This window comes from Lepisma saccharinum, chromosome 13 (genome assembly GCF_977018435.1).
Source record: "Lepisma saccharinum chromosome 13, izLepSacc3.1, whole genome shotgun sequence".
Lineage (NCBI taxonomy): Eukaryota > Metazoa > Arthropoda > Insecta > Zygentoma > Lepismatidae > Lepisma > Lepisma saccharinum.
Window position 1 is genome coordinate 63,960,380 of NC_139241.1, and position 26,525 is coordinate 63,986,904.

Here is a 26,525-nt window from a genome sequence, read left to right on the forward strand (position 1 = left end):
ATAGTAAGTTGTGGACTTAGTGGTAACTAAAGGTTCTTAGATCAATGGTTTTTAATTTTTTTATTACAAGTGTAACATCAATTATTTTATTAATTAGTAGAATAATTCTATTATTATTGGGGATAATATTTTTAATTAGGGATATTACAGTTTTTATTGAGTGAAATATTATTAATTTGAATAGTTCTAGCATTATCATAACAATGTTATTTGATTGGATATCTTTAGTTTTTATAGGATTAGTTATATATATCTCTTCTATGGTTATTAATTATAGAGGTTCTTATATAGAGGGGGATTATAATATAAATCGATTTATTATCTTAGTTTTATTATTTGTTGGATCTATAATATTTTTAATTATTTCTCCTAATATTATTAGAATTATTTTAGGATGAGACGGTCTAGGACTAGTTTCTTACTGTCTAGTAATCTATTATCAGAATGTTCGTTCTTATTCTGCTGGAATATTAACTGCTTTGTCTAACCGAATTGGTGATGTGTTTATTTTATTATCTATTGCTTGAATATTAAATTATGGTAGCTGAAATTATATTTATTATTTATGATTAGTTTCTGACTTTGATATAATATTAATTACTAGATTTATTATTATTGCTGGGATAACAAAGAGTGCACAAATTCCATTTTCTGCATGGTTGCCGGCAGCTATGGCTGCACCAACCCCAGTTTCTGCATTAGTTCATTCTTCTACCTTGGTTACTGCTGGGGTTTATTTATTAATTCGTTTTGGAGATATACTGATATATACCATTTTTGGTAAGATACTTTTATTATTATCAGGACTAACTATATTTATAGCTGGGGTTGGTGCTAATTTTGAATATGATTTGAGGAAAATTATTGCTTTATCTACGTTAAGACAACTTGGGCTAATAATGTTAACATTATCTGTGGGGTTAAAGGAGTTATCATTTTTCCATTTATTGACGCATGCTATATTTAAATCTTTATTGTTTTTATGTGCTGGTGTAGTTATTCATGTAATAGGGGATGTTCAGGATATTCGTTGTATGGGGGGCTTAATTAATAAAATACCAATAACTATTTCTTGTATAATAATTTCTAGTCTTGCCCTATGTGGGATACCATTTTTGGCTGGGTTTTATTCTAAGGATTTAATTTTGGAAATATTAAGTATATCTTCTTTTAATTTAGTAATATTTGTTTTATTATGAGTTTCTACGGGTATAACAATAGCTTATAGTTTTCGATTAAATTATTATTTAGTTGGTAAATCTTATAGAGGTATATCATTTCAATTCTTTTCAGATGATGGGGGATGAGGTATATTTAAAGGTATATTAGGTCTATTATTTTTATCTATTGTAGGGGGTTCTGGATTAATATGATTAATATTTCCTTCTGTTTTTGTTATTATTATTCCATTTAGTTTGAAAATAGGGGCAATTATATGTATTTTATTGGGGGGGTGAATTGGATATAATATTACATCTTTTTTATTCGAAATCTATCCATTTTTTAATAATAAAATAATATATTATTTATTGGGGGGGATATGATTTTTGCCTTATTTATCCTCTGGTGGATTAATTGGTAGTTCATTTATTACTGGGGGTCTGTATATTAAGGCTGTTGATTATGGGTGAAGTGAACTTATGGGGGGACAGGGAGTCTATAAATATATAAGGAGTGGTTCTTTAAATATCCAATTAATACATTCTAATTATTTTAATATTTATTTTATGTTTACATTTTTAATAGTAATTTTATTAATAATTTATGTGTGTTTATATAGCTTATAATAAAGCATAATATTGAAGTTTTTAGGAAGAGTAAAATGATTCTGTAGGCACTTCTTGAACTTATTTCAAGTTCAGCTTTATCATGAAAAGATAATGTAATTTTATACTAAAGAAATAGTGGAGAGTATTAATGGAATTTCACCACTAAAGATGGAAGTTAGCAGCCCCCACTTAATAATATACCCCTTAACTGAGGAGATAATCCTAATTTTATTATTAACATTAATATGCCGTCTTCCTTTGGCTTCAGTCAAATAAGCAAGGGTAATATATACCAATTTATTCAGGTCGAAGCTGATTGCTTTTGCTTCTTGCTCAATAAAGTAAATTGAATTATTCAATACCTTTTGAATGCAACTCAAATATTATTATTAACTATTACTCTAGCATGCTCATTCTAGTGATCCTTGGGTTCATTCATGATATAAGCCTAAAAGTAAGATTAATAGGAATAGGAGTCTAACACATATTCAATATATTAGTTTTGAATTAGTAATAACGACTGTTATTGGTAATAGTAGTACAATTTCTACATCAAAAATTAGAAAAATTACTGCAATTAGAAAGAATTTTATAGAGAATGGAATTCGTGCTGAGGATTTTGGGTCAAATCCACACTCAAACGGTGATCTTTTTTCTCGGTCTGTAATTATTTTTTTTGATAATAACGTGGATAACACTATTACAATTGAGGTAATTATTATAATTAATAATGAGATACTTATGATTATATTAATTATTTACTTTATTTTATTATAATCTTTTTAATTGGAAGTTAAGTGTACTTTAAATATACTAAGTAAATTATCTACCTCATCAGTAAATTGAAATATAAAGGAATAATCATACTACATCTACGAAATGTCAATATCAGGCTGCTGCCTCAAATCCGAAGTGATGTGTTGGTGAAAAGTGGCATAGGATATGTCGAGCTAAACATACCCCTAGGAATGTTGATCCAATAATAACATGTAGTCCATGAAATCCTGTTGCTATAAAGAATGTGGATCCATATACTGCATCAGCGATAGTAAAGGGGGATTCATAATATTCATATGCCTGAAGAATAGTAAAATATATTCCTAATATTAATGTTAATATAAGGGCTTGCGTTGTATGTGAGTGGTTTTTTTCTAATAGCCCATGATGGGCTCATGTTACTGTTACTCCTGAGGCTAGTAAAATTGCTGTATTTAATAAAGGTACTTGTATTGGGTTAAATGGAGTAATTCCCCTTGGTGGTCATAATATTCCTAGCTCAATTGTTGGGGATAGTCTACTATGGAAAAATGCTCAAAAGAAGGATACGAAAAATAGTACCTCTGAAATAATAAATAGAATTATACCTCATCGTAGTCCTATTATAACTTGATTTGTATGTAATCCTTGATATGTTCCTTCTCGTGAAATATCTCGTCATCATTGAATTATTGTAAGAAGTATAGTTATTATCCCTATTGATAATAAAATTATATTTTGTTGGTGAAATCATCTAATTATCCCTGTTGTTAATATTATTGCTCTAATAGCTCCTGTTGCCGGTCATGGACTTTGATCTACTAGGTGATATGGGTGGTTTTGGTTTGCTGACATTGGTTATTTTGATTCTCTAGAATAAATAGCAATTAATAAGGCAAATACATAAGATTGGATAAATGCTACGGCTGTTTCTATAATAATTAATATAATTTGTGCTAAAATTAATATTGAAAGTCCAATAATTTCTAATATTGTTCCTGTATTTCCAATTATTGATATTATTAAATGTCCAACTATTATGTTTGCTGCTAGTCGCACTGATAGGGTTATTGGACGGATTAGATTTCTAATTATTTCAATACCTACTATAATTGGTATTAATAGTGCTGGTACACCTTCCGGTACTAGGTGTGCTAATATATGTTTTGTATTATTGATTCACCCAAATAATATAAATGATAATCATATTGGTAGGGCCAGGGTTAGGGTAAATACTAAGTGACTTGATCTAGTAAATACATAGGGTAGTAATCCTATTGAATTATTAAATAAAATTATTGAAAATATACTAATAAATATTAGGGTTCTTCCCTGGTGATTAATTATTCCTAAAAATGTTTTAAATTCTTCATGTAACTTTATTATTATTATGTTATACAATATAGAGGTTCGTGATTGTATCAATCAAAATGGGGCTGGGACTATTAATAGTCCCAGGAATGTTCTTATTCAATTTAATGATATGTTTATAATTGATGATGTCGGGTCGAATGATGAAAATAATCTTGTTATCATTTTCAGTATTTAATTTTTGGCTTATTTTCTATTTTAAAGTTGCTATTATTTAATAATTTATTATAATTATAGTAATTGATGATTATAAATAGAAAATAAATTGACATAAATATTATAAATAGGGTAATTCAATTTAATGGATATATCTGTGGAATAAAAAAGTATCTATAAAGATAATTTAGGTTTGACATTCCTATGTTATATATTAACTAACTCTTTTCATTAGAAGTAGTTGTTATATTACTATTTTGTGGTTTAAGAGACCATTACTTACTTTTCAGTAATCTAATGATTTTTGTATAATTTTTATTAATCAATTAATAAAAGATTTGTGAGTTGTAGTTTCAACAATAATTGGTATGAATCTATGATTAGAACCACAAATTTCTGAACATTGTCCGAAAAATAAGCCAATTCGACTAATATTTACTCCTGCTTGGTTAAGTCGTCCTGGGGTGGCGTCTATTTTAATCCCTATGGATGGTATGGCTCATGAGTGTAATACATCTGCAGATGTAGTTAATACTCGGATATCTATGTTAATTGGTAATACTGTTCGATTATCTACATCTAATAATCGAAATGAGTCTATGGACATTTCATTTGTTGGGGATATATATGAGTCAAATTCTGCCCTTATAAAATCGGAGTACTCATAACTTCAGTATCATTGATGTCCAATAGTTTTAAGGGTTAATGAAGGTTGATTAATTTCATCTAATAGGTATAATAGGCGTAGAGAGGGTAGGGCAATAAAAACTAGGGTAATTGCTGGTATAATTGTTCATATTGTTTCTAATGTTTGTCCTTCTAAGAGTATTCGGTTTGTTAATTTGTTATTAAATAATGATGCTATTAAGTATCCTACTAATACTGTAATTATAATTAAAATTAATATTGTGTGGTCATGGAAAAATATTATTTGCTCTATTAATGGGGAGGATCTATCTTGTAATCCTACTTGATTTCAGGTTGCCACTTTTAAGTAAGGGATATCCTTATATTTGAAGCTTAAATTCAATGCACTTCTCTGCCACCTTAAAAATTAGTTGTTAGTAAGTAGTATTGGAAGTTCTGAATATGTATGTTCAGAAGGAGGTGACATTTGATATCATTCAATTGATGATGCTTGTTGTAGATTAAATAATGTTGGTCGGGCACTTGTCATACCTTCTCAGGTAATAAAAATTATAATAATTACTGCTGTAAATGATAGGATTGACCCTAATCTTGAAACAATATTTCATATTGTATATGCATCTGGATAATCCGAATATCGTCGTGGTATTCCTCTTAATCCTAGAAAATGTTGTGGGAAGAATGTTAAATTGACTCCAATAAATATTGAGATAAATTGGATTTTTAACCAATCTGGATTTATTATTACTCCTGTAAATAGTGGAAATCAATGTACTAGTCCTGCTATAATAGCAAATACTGCTCCTATAGATAATACATAATGAAAATGTGCTACAACATAGTATGTATCATGCAGCACAATGTCTAGTGATGAATTTGCTAACACTACTCCTGTTAATCCCCCTATTGTAAATAAGAAAATAAATCCCAATGCTCATAATATTGATGGAGAGTAATTAATTTGTGTTCCATGTAGTGTTGCAATTCATCTAAATACCTTAATCCCTGTTGGTACAGCGATAATTATTGTAGCTGCAGTAAAATATGCTCGGGTATCAACATCTATTCCTACAGTAAATATGTGATGTGCTCATACAATAAATCCTAGGAATCCAATTGCTATTATTGCATAAATTATTCCAAGAACTCCAAATGTTTCTTTTTTACCTCTTTCTTGAGTTACAATATGTGAAATTATTCCAAATCCAGGTAGAATTAGAATATATACTTCTGGGTGTCCAAAGAATCAGAATAGGTGTTGATATAAGATTGGGTCTCCACCACCAGATGGGTCAAAAAATGAGGTATTTAAATTTCGATCTGTTAATAGTATTGTAATTGCTCCTGCTAGAACTGGTAATGATAATAATAGTAGAACTGCAGTGATTACTACTGATCATACAAATAATGGTACTCGTTCTATGGATATTCCTATGGTTCGTATATTAATTACTGTTGTAATAAAATTTACTGCCCCTAGGATGGAGGATACTCCTGCTAAATGTAATGAAAAAATTGATAAATCTACAGAGGCTCCAGCATGTGCAATTCCTGCAGATAGGGGAGGATACACTGTTCAACCAGTTCCTGCACCACTTTCTACAATTCTTCCTGATAATAGTAGAGTTAATGATGGGGGTAGTAATCAAAATCTTATATTATTTAATCGTGGGAAGGCTATGTCTGGGGCTCCAATTATTAAAGGTACTAGTCAGTTTCCAAACCCTCCAATTATAATAGGTATTACTATGAAGAAAATTATAATAAATGCGTGTGCAGTTACAATCACATTGTAGATCTGATCATCTCCAATTAAACTTCCTGGTTGGCCTAATTCTATACGAATTAAAATACTTAATGATGTTCCAACTATTCCTGATCATACTCCGAAAATTAAATATATTGTACCAATATCTTTATGGTTAGTAGAAAATAATCATCGTTGCAAGAATGAGATGACTGAAGCTATAGGTGATAAACTGTAAATTTATTTATGAGTTTAAAACTCTCTCATTAAATTTTGGCTTTATAGTTAAGAATAATAATTTTGAACTGCAATTTCAGGGTGATACATATATGTATTAAGGCCTAAAAGAGTACCCCTTATTTATGACTTTGAAGGTCATTAGTTTAAAATTAACTTAAGACCTTATGAAGATTTTATAGAGATATGTAAATTGGTTGAATTATAGGTAGTCCACATACCGATAGAAAAATTGTAACTACTGATAATACTTGTTCTTTTAAATTTAACGGCTTGTTATTAATAATATTCCATATATTAGTTTTATAATTTATTAAAATTGATGTAAGTGAGGTTCGTAAGTAATAATATAGGGTTAACAACGATATACTAATTAGGATTATAATTGTAATTAATTGCTTAAAGTTGGTTGTTTGGATAATAACTATCCATTTTGGTAAAAACCCTAGTAGAGGTGGTAGTCCACCCAGAGATAATATTGATATGAATAAGGATATTTTTTTAATGGGTGGAAGTTTTAATATAAACAGTTGATGGACGTAGTATGTTTTATTTATTGAAAATAACATAATGGTAGAGGTAGTTATAAGGATGTATAGCAGTAAATATGTTAACCAGGTATTATCTTCTGATGTTATTCTTAGAATAATCCATGATACGAGGGGGTGCTGAAAAGTTCGTAGCCCAACCCAGAAGGCGTGCACGTGGAATGATGAAACTTTACAGTTTTAGAGAACATATCTTGGTATGTACACATATAAATTTTCATATTAATAACGGAATTGGTATTGTGGTTTTCAGGCCCCGGAAGTGATCATGTGTGCCCAGCCAGCGATTTTCACAAACATCGAGATCAGAGCTGTCATCAATTTTTTGTTCCACCAAGCAAAGACGTCAAAGCAAATTCATGAGGAAATCAGTGGAACACTACGGAACTCTCCTCCATCATATGCAGTTGTGAAGAAGTGGGTGGCACATTTTAAACGTGGCGATTTTTCAACAGATGATGCTCCACGTGCAGGAAGATCAAAAACAGTGACTGTCAACAAAATCGTGGATGAAATTCATGACCTTATTCTTGAATACGCAGAATCTCAGCAAAACGTGTGGCAGAGATTATGGACATTTCTCGGGAACGCGTTGGTACCAATAATTCATAATGACTTGGACATGCGCAAGCTCTCGGCAAAATGGGTTCCCAAAATCTGTCAGCAGATCAAAAGCGTGAAAGAGTGAGGACATCAAGGGAAGTCATTGCCCATTTTGAACACAATGCAGACCAATTTCTGTCACGAATACTAGCCATGGATGAAACATGGTTGTGCCACTACGATCCTGAAACGAAACAACAGTCAATGGAGTGGCGGCACTCAGGTTGCCCTTGCCCCAAGAAGTTCAAGATGCAGAAATCGGCTGGGAAAGTGTTTGCAACATTATTCTGGGATAAGGATGGAGTCGTACTCATAGACTACCTGCCCAAGGGTCAGACATTTAATGCAGAGTATTACTCTGCATTACTCACAAAATTTAAAGACAAATTGAAAGTGTAATGCCGCGGAAAAATGAGAAAAGGAATTCTGTTCCTGCAGGATAATGCCCCTGTCCATCGAGCACTGCAAACACAACTGACATTGCATGATCTAGGGTTTCAATGTCTAGATCATCCTCCTTATTCCCCAGATCTAGCTCCATCAGACTATTTCCTATTTGCCAAACTCAAACAACAGTTGAAAGGATGCAATTTTGGATCTGATAAGGAGGTGATAAGCGCTACGGAACTGTGGTGTGTGGAACAACCTTCAGAATTTTTTTTCACTGGTCTGCAAAAATTGGAGCACCATGCAAAGAAGTGTATTGCACTTCGGGGGGAGCATGTACAATAACTGTAAAATTTTATCATTCCACGTGCACTCCTTCTGGGTTGGGCTACGAACTTTTCAGCACCCCCTCGTATGTGGTTAATTGATGAAAAGGCTATAATCTTTCGTAACGAGGTTTGATTTAATCCTCCAATTGCTCCAATAATTGCTGATGTTCTAATTGTTAAAATTAAAATTATGTTTAAATTGTCAATTACATAACTAAGCAATGTTGATGGAGCAATTTTTTGAATAGTTGTTATTACTAGGCAGTTAATTCATGTTATTCCTTCTATAACTTCTGGTATTCAAATGTGAAATGGAGCAGCTCCTATTTTTATTAATAAAGCTATAGTTAAAAGCTGGATCTGTATATGGAAGTTTACAGCATTAATTATAATTAATGCTGCGGTCAAAATTATTGATGATGCTAATGCTTGAATTAGGAAGTATTTAAGTGATGCTTCTGTATTTCGTTGATTATTTGGCGTAGAAATTAATGGAATAAAAGATATTAAATTAATTTCTAAGCCTATTCAGGCTGCATATCATGAAGTGGAAGAAATAGAAAGGAGGGTTCCTATTGTGAGGGTCAATAGGAATATTATTTTCTTGGGGGTTGTGAGCATTAAAAAGGGAAGGATTAATTATAGACCTTCATATGTGGGGTATGAGCCCTCTAGCTTAATTAGCTTACCTTTTTATTATATTTTGGTGTACGATGCACTGTGGGGTTTGATACCGCCGGAGAAAGTTTAATTCTTTCAATTATAAAAATTCATTTTTGTCACAAATAAATTAATAAGAACATGTTGAATTTCATGTATACTTTACCCTATCATGGTAATCCTTTTTCAGACATCTTATTTATATATAAATTATAATAGTGGGTTAATAATATTATTTATTAGACTTTTATTGTTATGATCAATAAGTAGAACCTATTTATTAAATAATATAAAATACTTCAGAATCCTTTTTAATTTTATCCAATTTTCTTTAAGTTTTTGTAGTCTAACTTAAAGTAATTGACTTAATTAACATGTCATTTTAATACTTATTGAGTCTAGAGGAAAAAGAAGTTAATATATCTATATAGAACACAATTTTGAGGGAAAAAAAATTGTGTTCTATATAGTACGGGAAGTGAGTAAAAAAATAAAAAAGGAGGAAATTTTCGTGAGATAATTTCTAATTATAATTTAATTTAATATAATACATATTATATGATAATAAAGAACCTCTCTTTATATTTTAGAGTTAAAGTTTTATTCTAGCTTAGAATTCCCTAGTTAAATTTTACATATGTATTTATTAAAGAGAGGAAAAATTTCCGCCAATTTTTTATGGGTTGAGGTGGTGTATTTAGATTTAGTTCGCAGTGTGTGGCTTTGTTTAATTTTAATGTAAATTAGATTACAGGATTTTAAATTTTAATATCTATTTTGTCCGGCTAAATTCGTGCCAGCTGCCGCGGTTAGACGTGGGGACATAAGTGGAGAGTTGTTGGCTTAATTGTAGTAATAATTGATTTTTGGTTGTTTATATTTTATTTATTAGGTGAAATTTTTAATATAATTTGTTCTTTGTTTTTATTAATTCTATAAAGGTGATATGTTAAACTAGGATTAGATACCCTATTATTATCATTGTAAATTTGGTTTGAGTAGTATTAGTTATGATCTTGAAACTCAAAGAATTTGGCGGTGCTTTATTCTATTTAGAGGAACCTGTTCCGTAATCGATATTCCGCGTTCTATTTGACCTATTATTGTAAAGTATCAGTTTGTATACCGCCGTAATTTGAATATTTAAATATATATATTCTTTTTTTCTGTTGAAATATATTTCAGGTCAAGGTGCAGCTTATTAGTGGGTGGAGATGGGTTACATTATGTTGATTTGGATAGTATATTGAAATTATATTTGAAATTGGATTTAATTGTAATTTTGTTTTAGAATAACATTTTGGTTTATTGGCTCTAGGGCATGCACACATCGCCCGTCGCTCTCATTTATATAGGTGAGATAAGTCGTAACATAGTAGGCGTACCGGAAGGTGTGCCTAGTTTGAATAATATCAAAATATTTCTGTTAGTTAGAATATTCATTTACATTGAGTAGTTAGTCGTGCAATTCGACATATTTTGATAGAAATTTTATTACTATTTGAATTTAGTTTATAAGTTGATTATATATGAAAAGTAATTTTATTGGGGTTGGTTATATATTTAGTACATATAAATTAGTTTGTTATAGGTTATTAGTACAGTGTTGGGATTTATTAAATATATGAAATATTGATTTTTATTATAGGAGATGTTAATAATCGTACCTTTTGTATCAGGGAGGATTAAATTTTAATTGAATATTCTATTTTCTCGAAGGGTGAGGAGCTAGTAGACTAATTTTAAGGTAAAAGTGTTATATTTTTCTGTTAAAATTGTTATTTGTAATAAAATGTTATTCGACTTACCTTATATCTAGTTATTAGGGAATTATATTTAATATAGCTTTACATTTTAATATTTTTTATATTAATATATATATTAAAATATTAATGTTTAGTTATGACTAGGGGGATGTGCTTCTGGTTAATATGTTGGTTATAACTTTATATTAAACTATTATATTTATTGGTTTGGAGATTGCTAATTTTTGTAATTTTGTTATAATTTATTTGAAATTTTATTAAAAATTTAGTTTGGTTTTACTTGCTTACTTAATTATATGTTTTAATTGGTTTTATTTTGAAATTATGATTCTATTAGTATATTTATTTAATTAATTAAAGGAATTAGGCAAAATTTATTCTCGCCTGTTTATCAAAAACATCTTTTCATGATTTTTATATGAAGTATCACCTGCCCAATGACACTTGTTTAATGGCCGCGGTATTTTGACCGTGCGAAGGTAGCATAATCATTAGTCTTTTAATTGGGGGCTAGAATGAATGGTTGGACGAGGAATAGACTGTCTTTAGTTAATTAGTATATAATTTTACTTTAAAGTGAAATGGCTTTATTTTTTTAAGGGGACGATAAGACCCTATAGATCTTTATATTATTTTAATGATGTTTTGATTAGTAATATAATTGTCTATATTATTAAATAATATTTTGTTGGGGTGATGGGAAGATAATAGTTAGCTCTCTTTTATTTAATATTCAATAATTTTTGTTATTTGGATCCATTTTTAGTGATTTAAAGAATAAGTTACCTTAGGGATAACAGCGTAATCTTTCTTGAGAGATCATATCGACAGGAGGGGTTGCGACCTCGATGTTGGATTAAGATATCATTTGGGGGTAGCATTTCAAATTTGATGGTCTGTTCGACCTTTAATTTCTTACATGATCTGAGTTCAAACCGGCGTGAGCCAGGTTGGTTTCTATCTCTTAATATTAAAAGTGTTTTAGTACGAAAGGACCAAATACTTATATTATATATATAATATTGATTAATAATAATTACTATTATGGCAGAGAAGTGCATTGAATTTAGAATTCAATAATGAAGATAATTTCTTTTTATAGTAGATGCTATTAGATTTATTTATTGGGGTTATTTCTTTTATTATTTTAGTTGTATGTGTTTTAATTAGAGTTGCTTTTTTTACTTTATTTGAGCGCAGGGTTTTAGGTTATATTCAAATTCGTAAGGGGCCTAATCGGGTTGGAATTTGTGGTATTTTTCAGCCTTTTGCTGATGCAGTTAAATTATTTACTAAGGAGCAAACATTGCCTACTTTAAGAAACTATTATCCATATTATATGTCTCCAGTTTTTAGTTTATTTTTGTCTTTGGTTGTTTGGGTTGTTTTTCCATATCACACTTTATTATTTAATTTTTATTTGGGGGTATTTTTCTTTTTATGTTGTATGAGAATGGGAGTATATAGAGTAATATCTGCCGGGTGGGCATCTAACTCTAATTATGCATTACTTGGAGGTCTTCGAGCCGTTGCTCAAACTATTTCTTATGAGGTTAGATTGGTATTAATTTTATTATCCTTTATTTTTTTAATTGGTGGTTATAATTTGCTTTTATTTAATGTTTTTCAGGATTATTTATGGTTTATTTTTATTGCTTTACCGTTGGCGTTAGCCTGATTGAGCTCTTGTTTAGCTGAAACTAATCGGACTCCTTTTGATTTTGCTGAGGGGGAGTCTGAGCTTGTCTCTGGGTTTAATGTTGAATATAGCGCTGGCGGATTTGCTTTAATTTTTATATCTGAATATGCTAGTATTTTATTTATAAGTGTTTTATTTAGAATTTTATTGTTGGGTGGATACCACTTTTCTTATTTTTTTTACTTAAGGGTTATTTTTTTAGGATTTATTTATATTTGAATTCGAGGGACATTACCGCGATTTCGTTATGATAAACTTATATATTTAGCTTGAAAGAGCTTTCTTCCAGTTTCTTTAAATTATTTTTTTTTTTGTTGGTTTTAGGGGATTGATTGTATCAATTTATATTTAGTTGCATAATAATTAGAATGTGAAGACTTCTAGAATATTTATATTCTATTTTATGTTTTCAAGACATACACTTAAAGTTTCAGTCAAGAAGTCATTTTTTTAAAATTTTATCTCATAATAGTAGGGTTGCTGGGGATATAATGAAATATATAAAATATATAACTGTTAATACTTGCCCAGTAGTAATATATGGAGTCTCTACGGGTCGGGCTCCAATTCAGGTTAATAGACTCGTAGCTCGCCAATTCCCTCACGATGGTGGGTTGCCACCGGTCCTATGCACAGGCCGAGAACCCAGAGACTGGACCCAGGCGGACTCGAACCCATGCCGTCGGAGCCCAAAGCACATCGCCTTAGCCCGCACTGCCACGGACGAGGACAATTAACTTTTGTACAATTTTGTTCAAGAAAAATCTTTCAAAGCTAGTTAGAAATTTTAATCACAGCGTTTATCAGCGGAATATAATCATGTACCCGAAATAAAACACTGCTTCGACTTGTAATGTCATTTCCAGGGAAGACTTCAGGTTTGGTGCTTTGACGCGTGACGCGCACAGCAAGGGGTTGCTCGTTACAAAGGAGAGAAAGTCCAGAAACGGAACTTTGGAGGATATTCACGTGTGGTATTCAACACGTCGTTGCAAAATTTATTTGTTGCCACATCTATTTGAAGACAGTGGCTCAGAAAGGGAACCAACTTGCCTCATTCAATGTAGCGTATATTTGGAAATGAAACAAGAATAACAAATTGGAACTACGTTTATGGTATTATGTGCTCATTGAAATTAATTAGCCTAACCAAAATTTCTTTTGAATACTTAGAAAAGCGGACTAATTTAGAAGCTTTTATGATTTTTGTTTGTGCTGCTCAAAAGATTTCAAAGATATGGATAAGCATTTTAGGTTGTACATTGACTGTGATGTAGGGGGTGGGGGGAAAATAATGAAAGTTGAATGTCTTCTGGAGTTGCGGTCCCTTGCAAGGATAAAACGCAAAGTGGGATGAAACATTTCCTACTAGAATATTTTTTGTTGGCGTTACCGCACTTAGGCATACCTTTTGAATAAATGCAAAAGATAGTCGTTGGTGTAGTAAACTACGAAGCAGAGGGTTCTAGGTTCAAATTTTGGGTAAAGGTTAAATATGTCCTTTTCTTTGTCTCATCAGTGTTATCCTCATTGTTACAATTAAACCATTCGTCAAATTGCAAATTGAAGTATTCGTCACATGTCATATTGGTGGCGTACATAAGTTGTTTGGCAGAGAACTTTAAAAAAAAGAATTTCAAATGCAGGAGGCATGGGAATTCTAGGAACATGACTATAACACAGGCCCGTAGCAAGGATTTTATTTCGGGGGGGGCTCATCTCTTATCAGCACAGGCGTCGCCAGGAATATTTGCAGAAAGGGGATAGGTCATTGATAAAACTTGATTGGTAGAAAGAATAATGACAACAATAATTATTATTTGTCATTATTATTGTGTAAATGGAGAGAGACTGCTACTCGATCCACTGTGTACATCCAACACATTGTCCATTTTTTCTTACATTTTGTACAGTTAGTGTACTGAAATTCATAGTTATTGTATTTTGTTATTAACCGTTACACATTCCGTTAGAAAAAGGCTTTAAAAGTTTTGCAAAATTTTACTCGTAAAGTTTATATTGTATGGCTTGTCACAAAGAAAACTACAATTTTTGAGAACTGGTGGATCAATTTATTCTTTGGATAAAATGATAGAATATAAAAATATAAACTGGTTCCTCTATTATACACTAAACCTTTTTTCGATCTAATGTTTAATCCTGCTAAGTAAAATTAATTACCTCTATGCACTATTTAAATTAGATATTTGTAGGATTTCGGGTGGCTTCAGCCTCCTTAGCCCTCCCTCCCCCTGGCTACGTGCCTCATAACAAGAAGGCATAACCCTTCTCTTATTGTCATAATCCTTTACGATAATGCCAGTGACTTCGGAAATATTAAATTGTTAATTGTGGTGGGGTGACATTTGAAACATTAAGTTTATTTTACATCTCGGCACAGAGAATTATATTAATATAAACATATATTTCCTTTGTTTAAGTGCAGTAAGAAATGCAGCAGCAAATCTAAAACTCAATATGAAATGTGAGAGGAAAAATCATATTTTTCTTTAGGCTCAAATTTTGTTAATTACTGACGTAAAGCAGTGAAATGGTACTTGAAAATATGAAATGACTATTCAAATAGATTATTCCTGAAATTTACATGTAACATACAGGTATTTATTTCGTACATTTTCTAATTATAAAAACATCACAGGGATCTCAAAACTGATAGGTTTATTCCAAGGTCCATCGACCGCTAGTATCTCCCGCAGGAACAACGTCGACGGACCTTGGGTTTTCGGCCTATTTTGAAAGTATTTCACGAGTTGGTCACTCGAACCAGCGCCACTTGCAGTACAGCGCCTCTGTTGAATATTTAGAGAACTGCTACAGGGTGGTAATTTGTTGGGAAAAGGGTTCAGCAGGTAGACAAATTGCTCGGAGAGCCTGGCAGGGGGTCCAGGACCACAAACGTTGTCATGTCGGCAAAATTCTTTCGCTATGACAATGCCTGTGAGTGGATTTTCAGTGGGAAAATTTGTACATGTGGCATCACGGTGCAGCCGAAACTCACCCAAAGAGGTGTATAGGGAAGGTTTTCACGACAGATCTGCACTCACCCTAGGGTAGGGAGGAGAAACTCACTCAAAAGGGTGAGGATTCCGAGTATTCTGACCTTCGAAGCCTCCAAAGAGCGAAACTCACCCCAAACACACCCTTTTTTTTTGCAGTGTAGTTCGGGGCGCAAGCTAGGTCTATGTGATCATAGGCTTGCCGATAGCCACGCATTGAGTTTATGCGTTTTAGTTGAGTCAATTCATCGACAAAGCGAAATCCTCTCTTTCATCTCAAGTATATTTGCATTATAATTGCAATGAATAAACAATAAAACCTTTCAGTTTATATATACTGCAATAATGTGATTTTATTTCTCTGTGCTGTGAATATTGTCTTTGCCTAACACTATCCCTGTACCTGAGAGGAGTCTGTGTACTTCACCGAGTCTCATCGTTCACCGCTGAGTATTATTAAGTTAATATTAATAGTATAATAATACGACGCGTACATACATAAGTTAGTATTGGAAGGTGCCAAACTTACATGTCAGCGAATATTGCATGACACGATTTCAGTACATATCCAGGTACATTTAGAAGTAAATTATCGTTGTTAGGGATGAATTAAACACACGCTGATATATATTAAAAGTTACCCCTAATACTGAAAGATAACTTGTCTCTTGGTTTTTTAAATTATCTAGTTTGTTTACCGAAAAGTGATATAATTATAAGGACTTTAGAATACGGTATTATTTTAACAATTATCTCCTGAGAGAGCATGAGGTTTATTGTGTCCTCTTGTTCTTTGCATTGGACTTCTTAATTAAAGCAAGTTCCTTGTATGTCGCATTAATATTCTCAACGAGTTTAATTTTCCATGTGATTGTAAATCCTAAATCCCTTTTCATAGGCTTGAATTACTGTTAGGTCATTTAAGATTGTTGTTCTTAGCATCTAGGTATTGCGAATAGGTAGGCTAGTACGTTTGTTGCATTAGTATTTGTAAACTTTCTCTTTTGGATTGCATATAAGATTTTGATGCGAAAACTGATTTTAAAAAAATGTAACCTACAACCAAACCACGGGAACTTGTGCATCCAAATATTTTCCAGATTTCTAGAAGACATTTATTCAAATTAGACACGTGAATTAAGTTTTCAAAGTTGGAAAGCTTATTAAATACGATATTCCAAACTTACAAGCTCTTTCCTCAACCTTCTGTACGTAAAGTTTTACAAAATTATCTTGCATACCTAACTTCGACCGTAAGTTTTTATTCCACAGCAATTATATACTAACGATGATAATTCTTTACGAACTTACAGTAAATTCCAAATGTAGGATGAAATTTGATCTATATCGCCTTTTTTTTCCTTTGATAATTATTTTTGAAAAAAAGGTTCAATTTTGTCAGCTGACTATAATGTACATTTTCTGTTGCTGCATGCTGAAATGTTAACTCCCCCGTGTACCAAAATTGATATAACTACAGGGTACATGTTAGAATGTTGATAGATGAACTTGCATGACGTACAACTTGTCTTGTCGCAGGTTCTAACAAGACTGAAGAGAGATGGGAGGGCAAAGAAGCCCGTGACGAGCTGCATAAGGTTTTACATCTCCTTATCCACCCCAGAGGAGCATTCACACCCGCTCACTATGAAAGGGACGAGGCTGAGGCAGTTGAACAGTAAGCTGGAAGTGATGACATCCAGGCCGGTTGCCCCAAGTGGAAATTCTGGGAAAAGGGCACATGAAGTGGACAATGTGACTGAAAGGCTTGCTAAGGTTCTTCGAGAGATGTGCTGAACATGATTTTGCATATCTTGCACATTTCCAATAGCATGATTTGCTGTAATTGTATATATGTATTCTTATTTCTATCTGCTATCAATCATTAAAGAGTGACGTACATCATACAACATGACTGTTCAGGCTATATTATGGCAACTGTTTGATGAAGTTGATTCTTCACAACTTAATTGCAAATCCAGTGTAATAGTATGTGGTGTAAATGCTAACACAATTTGTATTTCAACTTGATATACACAACACAGATATTGATATGCTATGTTTCAAGTGTTTCACCAATTTCTTATTTCCATTTTGAGAGAGAGTTTCACACCACGAGATCAAATCCATTCCTTGGGAACTGGTCATCTTAAATAAACAGAAGGTGAAATATGAAGTAATTGTACCACTACTGAAATTGACATTGTTGTTTATGCTGTATATAGTTTATACCAAAAGGTAAGATGTTGCAGCAGTCTGTGTTATGGAGGAAAATGTGTTTTGAGGTGTACAAAACACATAGACACTGTAAGGAAATTTAATTTTGTAAAATTATCAGTTAATTGAGATGAATGAAACACTTGTATAAATACATTATACACATGCAAATATTGCAGCTCTTATATGTTCTTTTTTATGTAGAATAAGTAAAGAAAATTGTAAATTTTGAAGTTACGTGATCCCAAACTGACACCTTAGCTGCACAGCCACATGAGAGAATAGGTAGAACCTTTGGCAAATCATATTTCATTTCTATCTCCATAGTAATCCATTATATCATGTCTCCCACGTACATCAGATATTTTAAGATAGCAAAGCATGTGATACTCAATCACGTTTTCTTTATTGAAGAATAATGCGCTTCACAATAAACAAGTGAATAATGTGCTCTCCTATGAGCACTTGTTGCCTGCTACTTTGGTGATGTATTTGCAGATGGCTTTCTTGAACTTTGTCAAAGCTGTCACCTGCTCGTCATAGTTGAACTCCTGGAAAGAATAAAATCCATTTATATCAAAGGGATCATGCTTAATGCCTTTACAAGTAAACCTGAGAGCTTAAAGAAGAACGGTGGTTATGATTTTTTTTTACCACAGTCTTAAATGAAATTAACCCTTTTCACTTAGAATCAAAGTATCATATATCCCCCAGCTTCAAAACTTTTATGCATATTTTTAATTTATTATCAATCATTTTTATTGCTTAGAGCTCTTAAAATTATTGATGAGAGTAGATTTGGTTGATTAAAAATGCACTTTACCTTCAAAATAAATATATGTTCGGTTTACCTTCAATATAATTTGTATTTTAGTTTGGTATAGTATCTTTCAAAATAGCAGGATGGAGTCTGGGATTTTTTGAACAAGCTTTATAAATATAGTATGTTTCTCCCCATTAACTAGACACATTTCTGTTACTACAAGCAGCGTGGTCCTCATTTTTCACAACAATTAGATCAAAGCCACAACAGATAACTAACCAAAACAATACTGGTAACAGTAGTCAATGCTGCCAGATGGGGTTTTACTTTCACTGGGTACTGAGAGAGAGTGCCGAGGGTCTTTATACAGTGTGTTCAGTTTGGCTCGGGGCCGAGATAGCACGTGACTGCAGATGGCGAGGCATGGCGCAGATGCCGGCATTTTCGGACCATAACGTCCCGCTTTTTTCTACACATATGTCCTTAGTATACAGACAATTATATTTATATTGCGTAACTTGTGCTGCATTGCTTAAATCACAAGCGTAATTTTAATGGTATTTCATTAAATCCTGAACTGGAGGATATATTTGCCAGGACAAACATGCTCTCTTGTGTTGTTTAAACTCGAGTATGTCTAGTTGGAAAGCATGCATTAAAGGGAACAGACGTGATACTAGTGTAAAGAGTTAAATTCCCTTACTGTATGACAAAGTAAGGGTAATAATAACATGTTACTTTTGAAAGCAAAGTTACCAGGGGCTATGCCAAGTGTGGGCTACGCCCCAACCATAATCACTGTGTTTCACCCTGTCAAACAGTTATCACTTTCCCACCTTAAAGCAAACTTAATAGTGAAAATTTTGATGACTAATAAAAGACAAGTGATGTAATATTCTCTGAGGGAAGGCAATTTTCTTTTCCCCACACATCGTAATTCAAACTGCAAATAATGTTCACAAGTTTTTGGTACGTTCCAAATAATTTCATTCAAGATGAAACATTGTCTTGGAAACTCGTGAGACTGAATGCTTACCTTGTTGAATCCAATGGATGGGACTCCTTTCAAAGTTGGCTTTACTTTCCTAGTAAGTTCACCAGTGGCAGCTAGGAGGACACTCCCCTCTGTCGAGTTGGCACACTTCTCAATCACTGAGTAGTCTAGCTTCATGCGGGAAGCACACTGGAAGGGAAGAAAAATTCACGTGGTGATTTGGCTAGATAATCACATTCATATATATATCTCAATGTAACAGAATGTTCAGTTAAAAACGAGAATAGCATACCCTACTTGAGCTCTCTGCAAATTGAAAGATTGAAATTCGTTGTCTTTTGTTGAGGCAAATTGGACCCGTTTCTTTTCTGTCACCATGAAAAGTTAGGCTTAGGCAGAACCTGGACATTCAGTGTGCTTCAGGGTTAAGAATATAATACACTTTTCCCATTAATGTTTCTTCAGTCCACATTTCTTTTTATAATACATCAACAAGCAGCCATTCCAGTGGTGGAGCGAATAGGCAGTCTCACCATCTGCATTCTGAAGGTTGAAGGTTCGAGTGTTGTTCAGGATGGGTTCTTCCATCAGATTAATCTAATCATTAGTCATGATATATAAAGAATATAATGGCATGTTAGTAGCATAGCCGTCTTGTTTAGAAAGCTTCTTATTTTTATAGTTAATAAAGGAAATATAGTGCAATTTGTTCGTATTCGAATACCATAACCAAAGTAAGAACTGCGTTTGATAAAAAAAAAGAGTGAACCAGTTTATGTTTCCAAATTCTATCATTTAAACTACATAATAAATGGTTCCAAAGTTTTCAAAATTCCCAAAATTAGAGTTTTATGTTGGAGGTCACACAACATAAACATTGGGAGTAAAATTTCCCCCAAGCTTTAAAAGCTTCTTCTTGAACGAGCTGTGTCAAAGTTAATAACAATGATGTGCGCTGAGGGGTAGCTAGTCCAACAGAGATAGATCAATCAATCTCACATCTATCTATCTATTCTGAGTCTGTGGTGATGGATCGGTAGGACAACGGTGTGAATGTGCTCCGTGTTTTTTGTCTTATTTTATGTATTTCTGATTCGAGGTGGTGAAAACTATATTGCAGGAATGTGCAGTAAGTACTAAAGATTACTTTTGTGTAACAAATAGTTCAATATCTGGTACATGAAACGATAAATACGTTAAATACTGTCACTGTCATTTCTACTTCCCGTATGTAAACAAACAATGTTGCCACCTCAGTGTTAAAAAAAACCGCGGAGTACAGTTGAACTGTCATTATCGAAGAGTTCGATATATCTAAGAACATGAAGATGAGTAGTTGCATCGAATGTCACGAACCTTTGGCTTGGAAGAACATTTCCTCAAAAATACAGTGTTCAGATTGTTTGAAGCTATGTCGTTATTTTAATAAACATACATGCACCAACGGAAGATAAAGATGATAATACTAAAGATGATTTTTATACAGAGTTAGAACAGGTCTTTGATAAATTTTCTCAGTATGATATGAAAATTCTGTTAGGTGACTGTAATGCACAGATTGGCAAAGAAGAGACATTTAAACCCACGATTGGTAAAGAAAGTCTTCATGAATTAAGTCATGATAATGGTATAAGATTGATTACTTTTGCAACCTCAAAGAATTTAATTGTGAAAAGTACCACTTTTAAACATAAAGATATCCATAAATATATCTGGTCTTCTCCAGATGGTAAAACTCATAATCAGATAGATCATATTCTCATTGATAAGAGAAGGCATACTAGTATAATTGACGTTCGTACACATAGAGGTGCTGACTGTGCCAGTGACCATTATTTAGTAATTGCTAAATTAAGAGAAAGACTCTCAGTGATAAATCATAAGCAACAAAATCTAAAAGTTCTAAAATTTGATACAGGAAAATTTTTCTGATGAAAGAATTAAGAAAGATTACCAAATTAAACTGTCAAATAGATTTGATGTTTTGCAGGATTTAAATGATGATGAAAATATAAATGAAACAGACGTAAATAAGAATTGGGAGCACATACGTAATGCAATAGAATCAGCAGGTAAAGAAAGTATAGGATACCATAAACCGAGAAAAAGTAAGCCATGGTTTGATAATGAATGTCATAATCTAATAGAAATAAGAAATAAGGCTAGAATTAGGTGGTTAAATAACTCTGATGATACAAATCGAAACAATTATAATAGAATAAAGCGAGAAGTTAACCGCACGTTTAGAAGTAAAAAAAGAGATTACTTGAAAAGCAAAATTAACGAAATTGAAACAAACAGCAAAAACAAAAATATCAGAGATTTATATAAAGGTGTAAATGAGTTTAGAAAGGGGTGGCAACTTAAAGTAAACTTGATAAAAGATAGAGACGGTGATTTTCTAGCTGACCCAAGCGATATTCTAAATAGATGGAAGAACTACTTAATGACCTTTTAAATGTCCATGTAGGAGATAAATCAGAAGTAAATGAAGTCCACACAGCAGAACCTTTAGTTCCAGAACCTAACTTGACTGAAGTTAAAGATGCTATTAAAAGGCTAAAGAATAACAAAGCACCTGGCATTGATTTAATACTAGCTGAGTTAATTAAATATGGTGGAAATTCATTAATATGTCAAATTCATAAATTAATTTGTTTAATATGGAATAAAGAAGAAATCCCTCAACAGTGGAAAGAATCCATAATTGTTCCTGTGTAAAAAAAGGTGATAAAATGAACTGCAATAATTACCGTGGAATTTCTCTACTCTCAACAACATACAAAATATTGTATAACATTCTTTTAACAAGACTAACACCATATGCTAATGAAATTATAGGTGATTATCAATGTGGATTTAAACGTAACAGATCAACTACAGATCAAATTTTTCACATCAGACAGACACTTGAAAAAAAGTGGGAATATAATCAAAATGTCCATCAGCTATTCATTGATTTCAAAAAAGGATATGATTCGGTGAAAAGAGATAAATTATATAATATATTAGTAGAGTTTGGAATACCTAAGTATGCACCAGTGAAACAGAAAGTAAAATTCGTGTGGGTATTAATATATCTGACAAATTTACAATTCATGATGGGTTAAAACAAGGAGATGCATTATCTCCATTGCTCTTTAATTTTGCCATAGAATATGCTGTTAGGAAGGTAAAAGAAACTAAAGAAGGACTAAAATGGTGTGACTCAGTTGTTAGCGTATGCAGATGATGTAGACTTACTGGGGGACGATGTGAATACAATTAAGAATAATGCTAAAATATTTTTCAAAACTGCTAAACAGATAGGTTTGGAAGTTAACAAAGAGAAAACTAAATATATGCTTACAGGCCGAAACCAAGTGTTAGGTAATAATCAAAATCTAATTATTGATAACAACTCGTTTGAACCAGTTTCCAAATTCAAATACTTAGGAGTAATATTAACAAATGAAAATTATATTAAAGAGGAAATAAAAAGTAGGTTTAATTCAGGAAATGCATGTTACTTCTCTCTTCATGAACTTTTGTCTTCTCGTTTAATATCTAAGAATCTAAAAGTTAAAATATACAAAACAGTAATTTTGCCTGTAGTATTATATGGATGGGAAACTTGGTCCCTTACATTGAAAGAGGAACATAAATTGAGAGTATTTGAAAATAAGATCCTTAGGAAAATCTTTGGACCTAAAAGGGATGAGGAGACAGGTGAGTCGAGAAGGTTACATAATTTAGAACTACATAATTTGTATTCATGTCCAGATATTATGAGAATAATTAAATCAAGAAGACTTAGGTGGGCAGGCCATGTGGCACGAATGGGAGAGGAAAGAGGAGTTTACAGGATTCTTGTTGGGAGACCTGATGGTAAGAGACCTGTAGGAAGGCCAAGACGAAGACGGAGGGACAACGTTGAGATGGAGCTAAGGGAAATCGGTAGGGATGGAAAAGAGTATATAGATCTTGCTGAAGATAGGGAAAGATGGAAGGCCTGTGTTGCTGCAGCCATGAACCTTCGGGTTTAAGAAGGCTAGAGAGTTAGTTAGTTTAGTTAGTCATTTGAAATGTGCACGTTTGGGAAGATGCATAATATATGCGGAGTGCGGGACAAATTTGGAGATGCAAAGAATGTGCGAAGATTAGACGTAGTAGTTTACAGGACGAAAGTGTAAGTGAAACGGAAGTGCCAACTATTGTTGATATGTATAAACTACTTCAAGTTGTAAAGCAGGAAATGGAAAATTTGAAGAAAGCAAATATAAACTGTGAACGCGAAGTAAGTAAATCACTTGAGTTAGCTCATCAAAAGCTGGATGAAAATGCATCATTGATCAAAAAGCAGGCAGAGGGCAAAATGTAACTCTAAAAAAACAACTGAAGGATAATCAGGAGCAACTAGATGAATTAGATCAGTATGGTCGCCGCAATACATTAGAAATATACGGTGTTCCTGAACAGCTGAATGAAAATACGACGGATGTAGTAAAAACTATTGGGCGAGCGTTGGACATAGAAATCAAGGATGAGATGATAGACTGTTGTCACAGGTTGCGCAAACCCTCTAATCAATCTTCAAGTGGAATCATTGTGAAATTTGTCAGGTGAGTGGACAAGGATGCCTTTATACAGAAGAGGAAAGTGAAAAGGAGCTTAAATGTTGTACATCTCGGTTATACCAAAAGTGAAATCATTTATATTAACCAAAGCCTCACACCTTACCGAAAGCGCATTCTTAGCCAGGCTAGGAAGATGAAGTACGAGAAAAACTATGCTTATTTATGGGTAGACCATGCGGGATTAATTAAGTTAAGGAAAAAAATGGATGATACTAACATCATATTATTAAAATCACTTGAAGACGTCACCCAATTAATGTAACTTTCGAGGGTCGTATAAATGAAATATGTATTTATTATCAAAATGCCCGTGGTCTAAATACTAAGATTGTGGAATTTTATATTAATGTTTTGAGTAATAATTTTGATATTATAATTGTTACTGAAACCTGGCTGCATGAGAGTGTAAATAGTAATGAATTATTTAATGGCAATTACAAAGTGTACCGTCGCGATAGATCTGGAAATAAGAGGGGAGGGAGAGTTATGATAGCAATAAAGGAATCACTGAAATCGGAAGTAATAAATTTGAATTGTGAGGTAGATACATTGGTTGTTAAAATAAGCACACGTAATAAGATTTATTACATTACTACAGTGTATTTTTCGCCTGTATGCGGTATAGAAAAATATTTGTCATTTTAAATATAATATGTTTGATTCTTTCTTGAAATTTCATGGCTCGAATATACTTATAACACTGTGCGACAATGAAAATTGCCTCAGAACAAAAACATGTGATCCCTATGGAGTTCAGTGCCCTGATGACGATAGCGAAAACCGTTTTTCGCTATCACCTAAACTTTTCTCTGGAAACGCAATTTTACCAGCGCACGACTGCATGTTATTGTTGTCGCGGCGCTTATCAGCACAGCCTGTTACTAGGGCTCGACAGTGCATAGGGAAGAGGGTGGAGAGGGAAGGGATAGATAGCTACTTGGTTGAGGTATATTGGAGTTGTAGTTATTTGCATCACGAGACTCTCACGGCAGCCTGGGCTCCCCCACCTCCTGCGGTAGCTTGGGGTGACGCATGCGCACGAAGGTTTTTTTTTGTAGTGGACGGGCGAAGTTGAGCGTTGTTGTGTACGTGGAACAAAACATATAACATTTCCATCCGCACGAAGGTTTATTTTTTTTTGGGGGGGGGGGGGTAAGCGGCGTTGTGAACGTGGAATAAAGAATATAACGTTTTCACCTTACTTATCGGGAAAATATGCCCACTGTTGATGAAATCATGCACATAAAATCACACTTCATATTCTTACATTGTAATAACAAATTTAAACACGTACCTGTGAATGGTGCCGTATCATTCAATGTGGGGTACAACTGTTCATAAGTAAATAAGTAATCTTTCAAGTGAACCACTGCATCCAACACACGGTTAAGTTGAAGTTGAGTCTTGAAAGGTTTGTGATATTATCCTCACGATTTAAGAAAAATCTACACGTCTATACACACAAGATCACTGTTTTTCACTCTCGTATCTATAAAATTTTATAATTATTATTCGATGAAGATTTGTTTCGGAAAAAGTGACCTGACAAGGATTCGAACCTGGGACCTTCGGCATTCCGTGCCGAATTATGTACAATGTCCCGGTATTTTATGATTAAAAATATGTAGAGTATAACACAGATGTCTATACAAATTTACTAATTTTCACACTCGTATCTATAAAATGTTAATATAATCATGTACAATGTCCCGGTATTTTATGATAAAAAAATGTAGAGAGTAGATAACACATTATTTACAATTTCACACACGTCCAGGCACATTATTCTATATTCAGTGATGATAACATTGTTGCTTTTACGGCAAGTTTCAGCACTTCCTGTTCTGAGGGCAGCTTGAAAGATTTTTTGCTGCTTTATTTTTTTTTTCTTTGAAATGAAGCGGATTTGGAGATCGATATTTCTGTTTGGGTTGCACTTTGGTGGTAGTGGTAAGGCTGATTTCGTTTTAGCGGCACTAATGATAGGGGCTAAACCTTTTACGGCTTTTTTGACAATGTTTATTTCTTCAATGGATTTTAAGTTCATTAAAATAGAACTAAATTCTTTTAAAACTTCAGATTGCTATTTTTTTCTGCAGATTGGACATCTTCAATGAAGTGCATCTGAATCTGTTATTGCATCTGAAGGTCCACAGATAGAACCAATTGACCGACACACTAAGTGTATATGCTTACACATGTTCCACATAATGCTTGCGTCAATACATGTGCAAGTAAACTT

The 26,525-nt window shown here is 32.9% G+C and overlaps 1 protein-coding gene and 2 pseudogenes across 1 annotated transcript in view; 1 reads left to right on the forward strand and 2 right to left on the reverse strand.

Moving 5' to 3' along the window:
• The first annotated feature begins 44 nt into the window (after positions 1–44).
• LOC145996795 (NADH-ubiquinone oxidoreductase chain 5 pseudogene) lies at positions 45–1,544 on the forward strand (annotated as a pseudogene).
• A 1,059-nt stretch (positions 1,545–2,603) lies between these two features.
• LOC145996796 (cytochrome c oxidase subunit 3 pseudogene) lies at positions 2,604–3,380 on the reverse strand (annotated as a pseudogene).
• A 14,917-nt stretch (positions 3,381–18,297) lies between these two features.
• Positions 18,298–26,525, reverse strand: part of LOC145997002 (gamma-interferon-inducible lysosomal thiol reductase-like protein) — a 30,244-nt gene continuing 22,016 nt past the window's right edge. Inside the window, exons 4-5 of the mRNA XM_083133616.1 lie at positions 19,710–19,856; positions 18,298–18,461 (exon numbers count right to left, since the gene is read on the reverse strand). Coding sequence (XP_082989742.1) covers positions 18,366–18,461; positions 19,710–19,856 — 243 coding nt within the window. The 3' untranslated portion in view covers positions 18,298–18,365. The remainder of the gene's footprint in view (positions 18,462–19,709; positions 19,857–26,525) is intronic.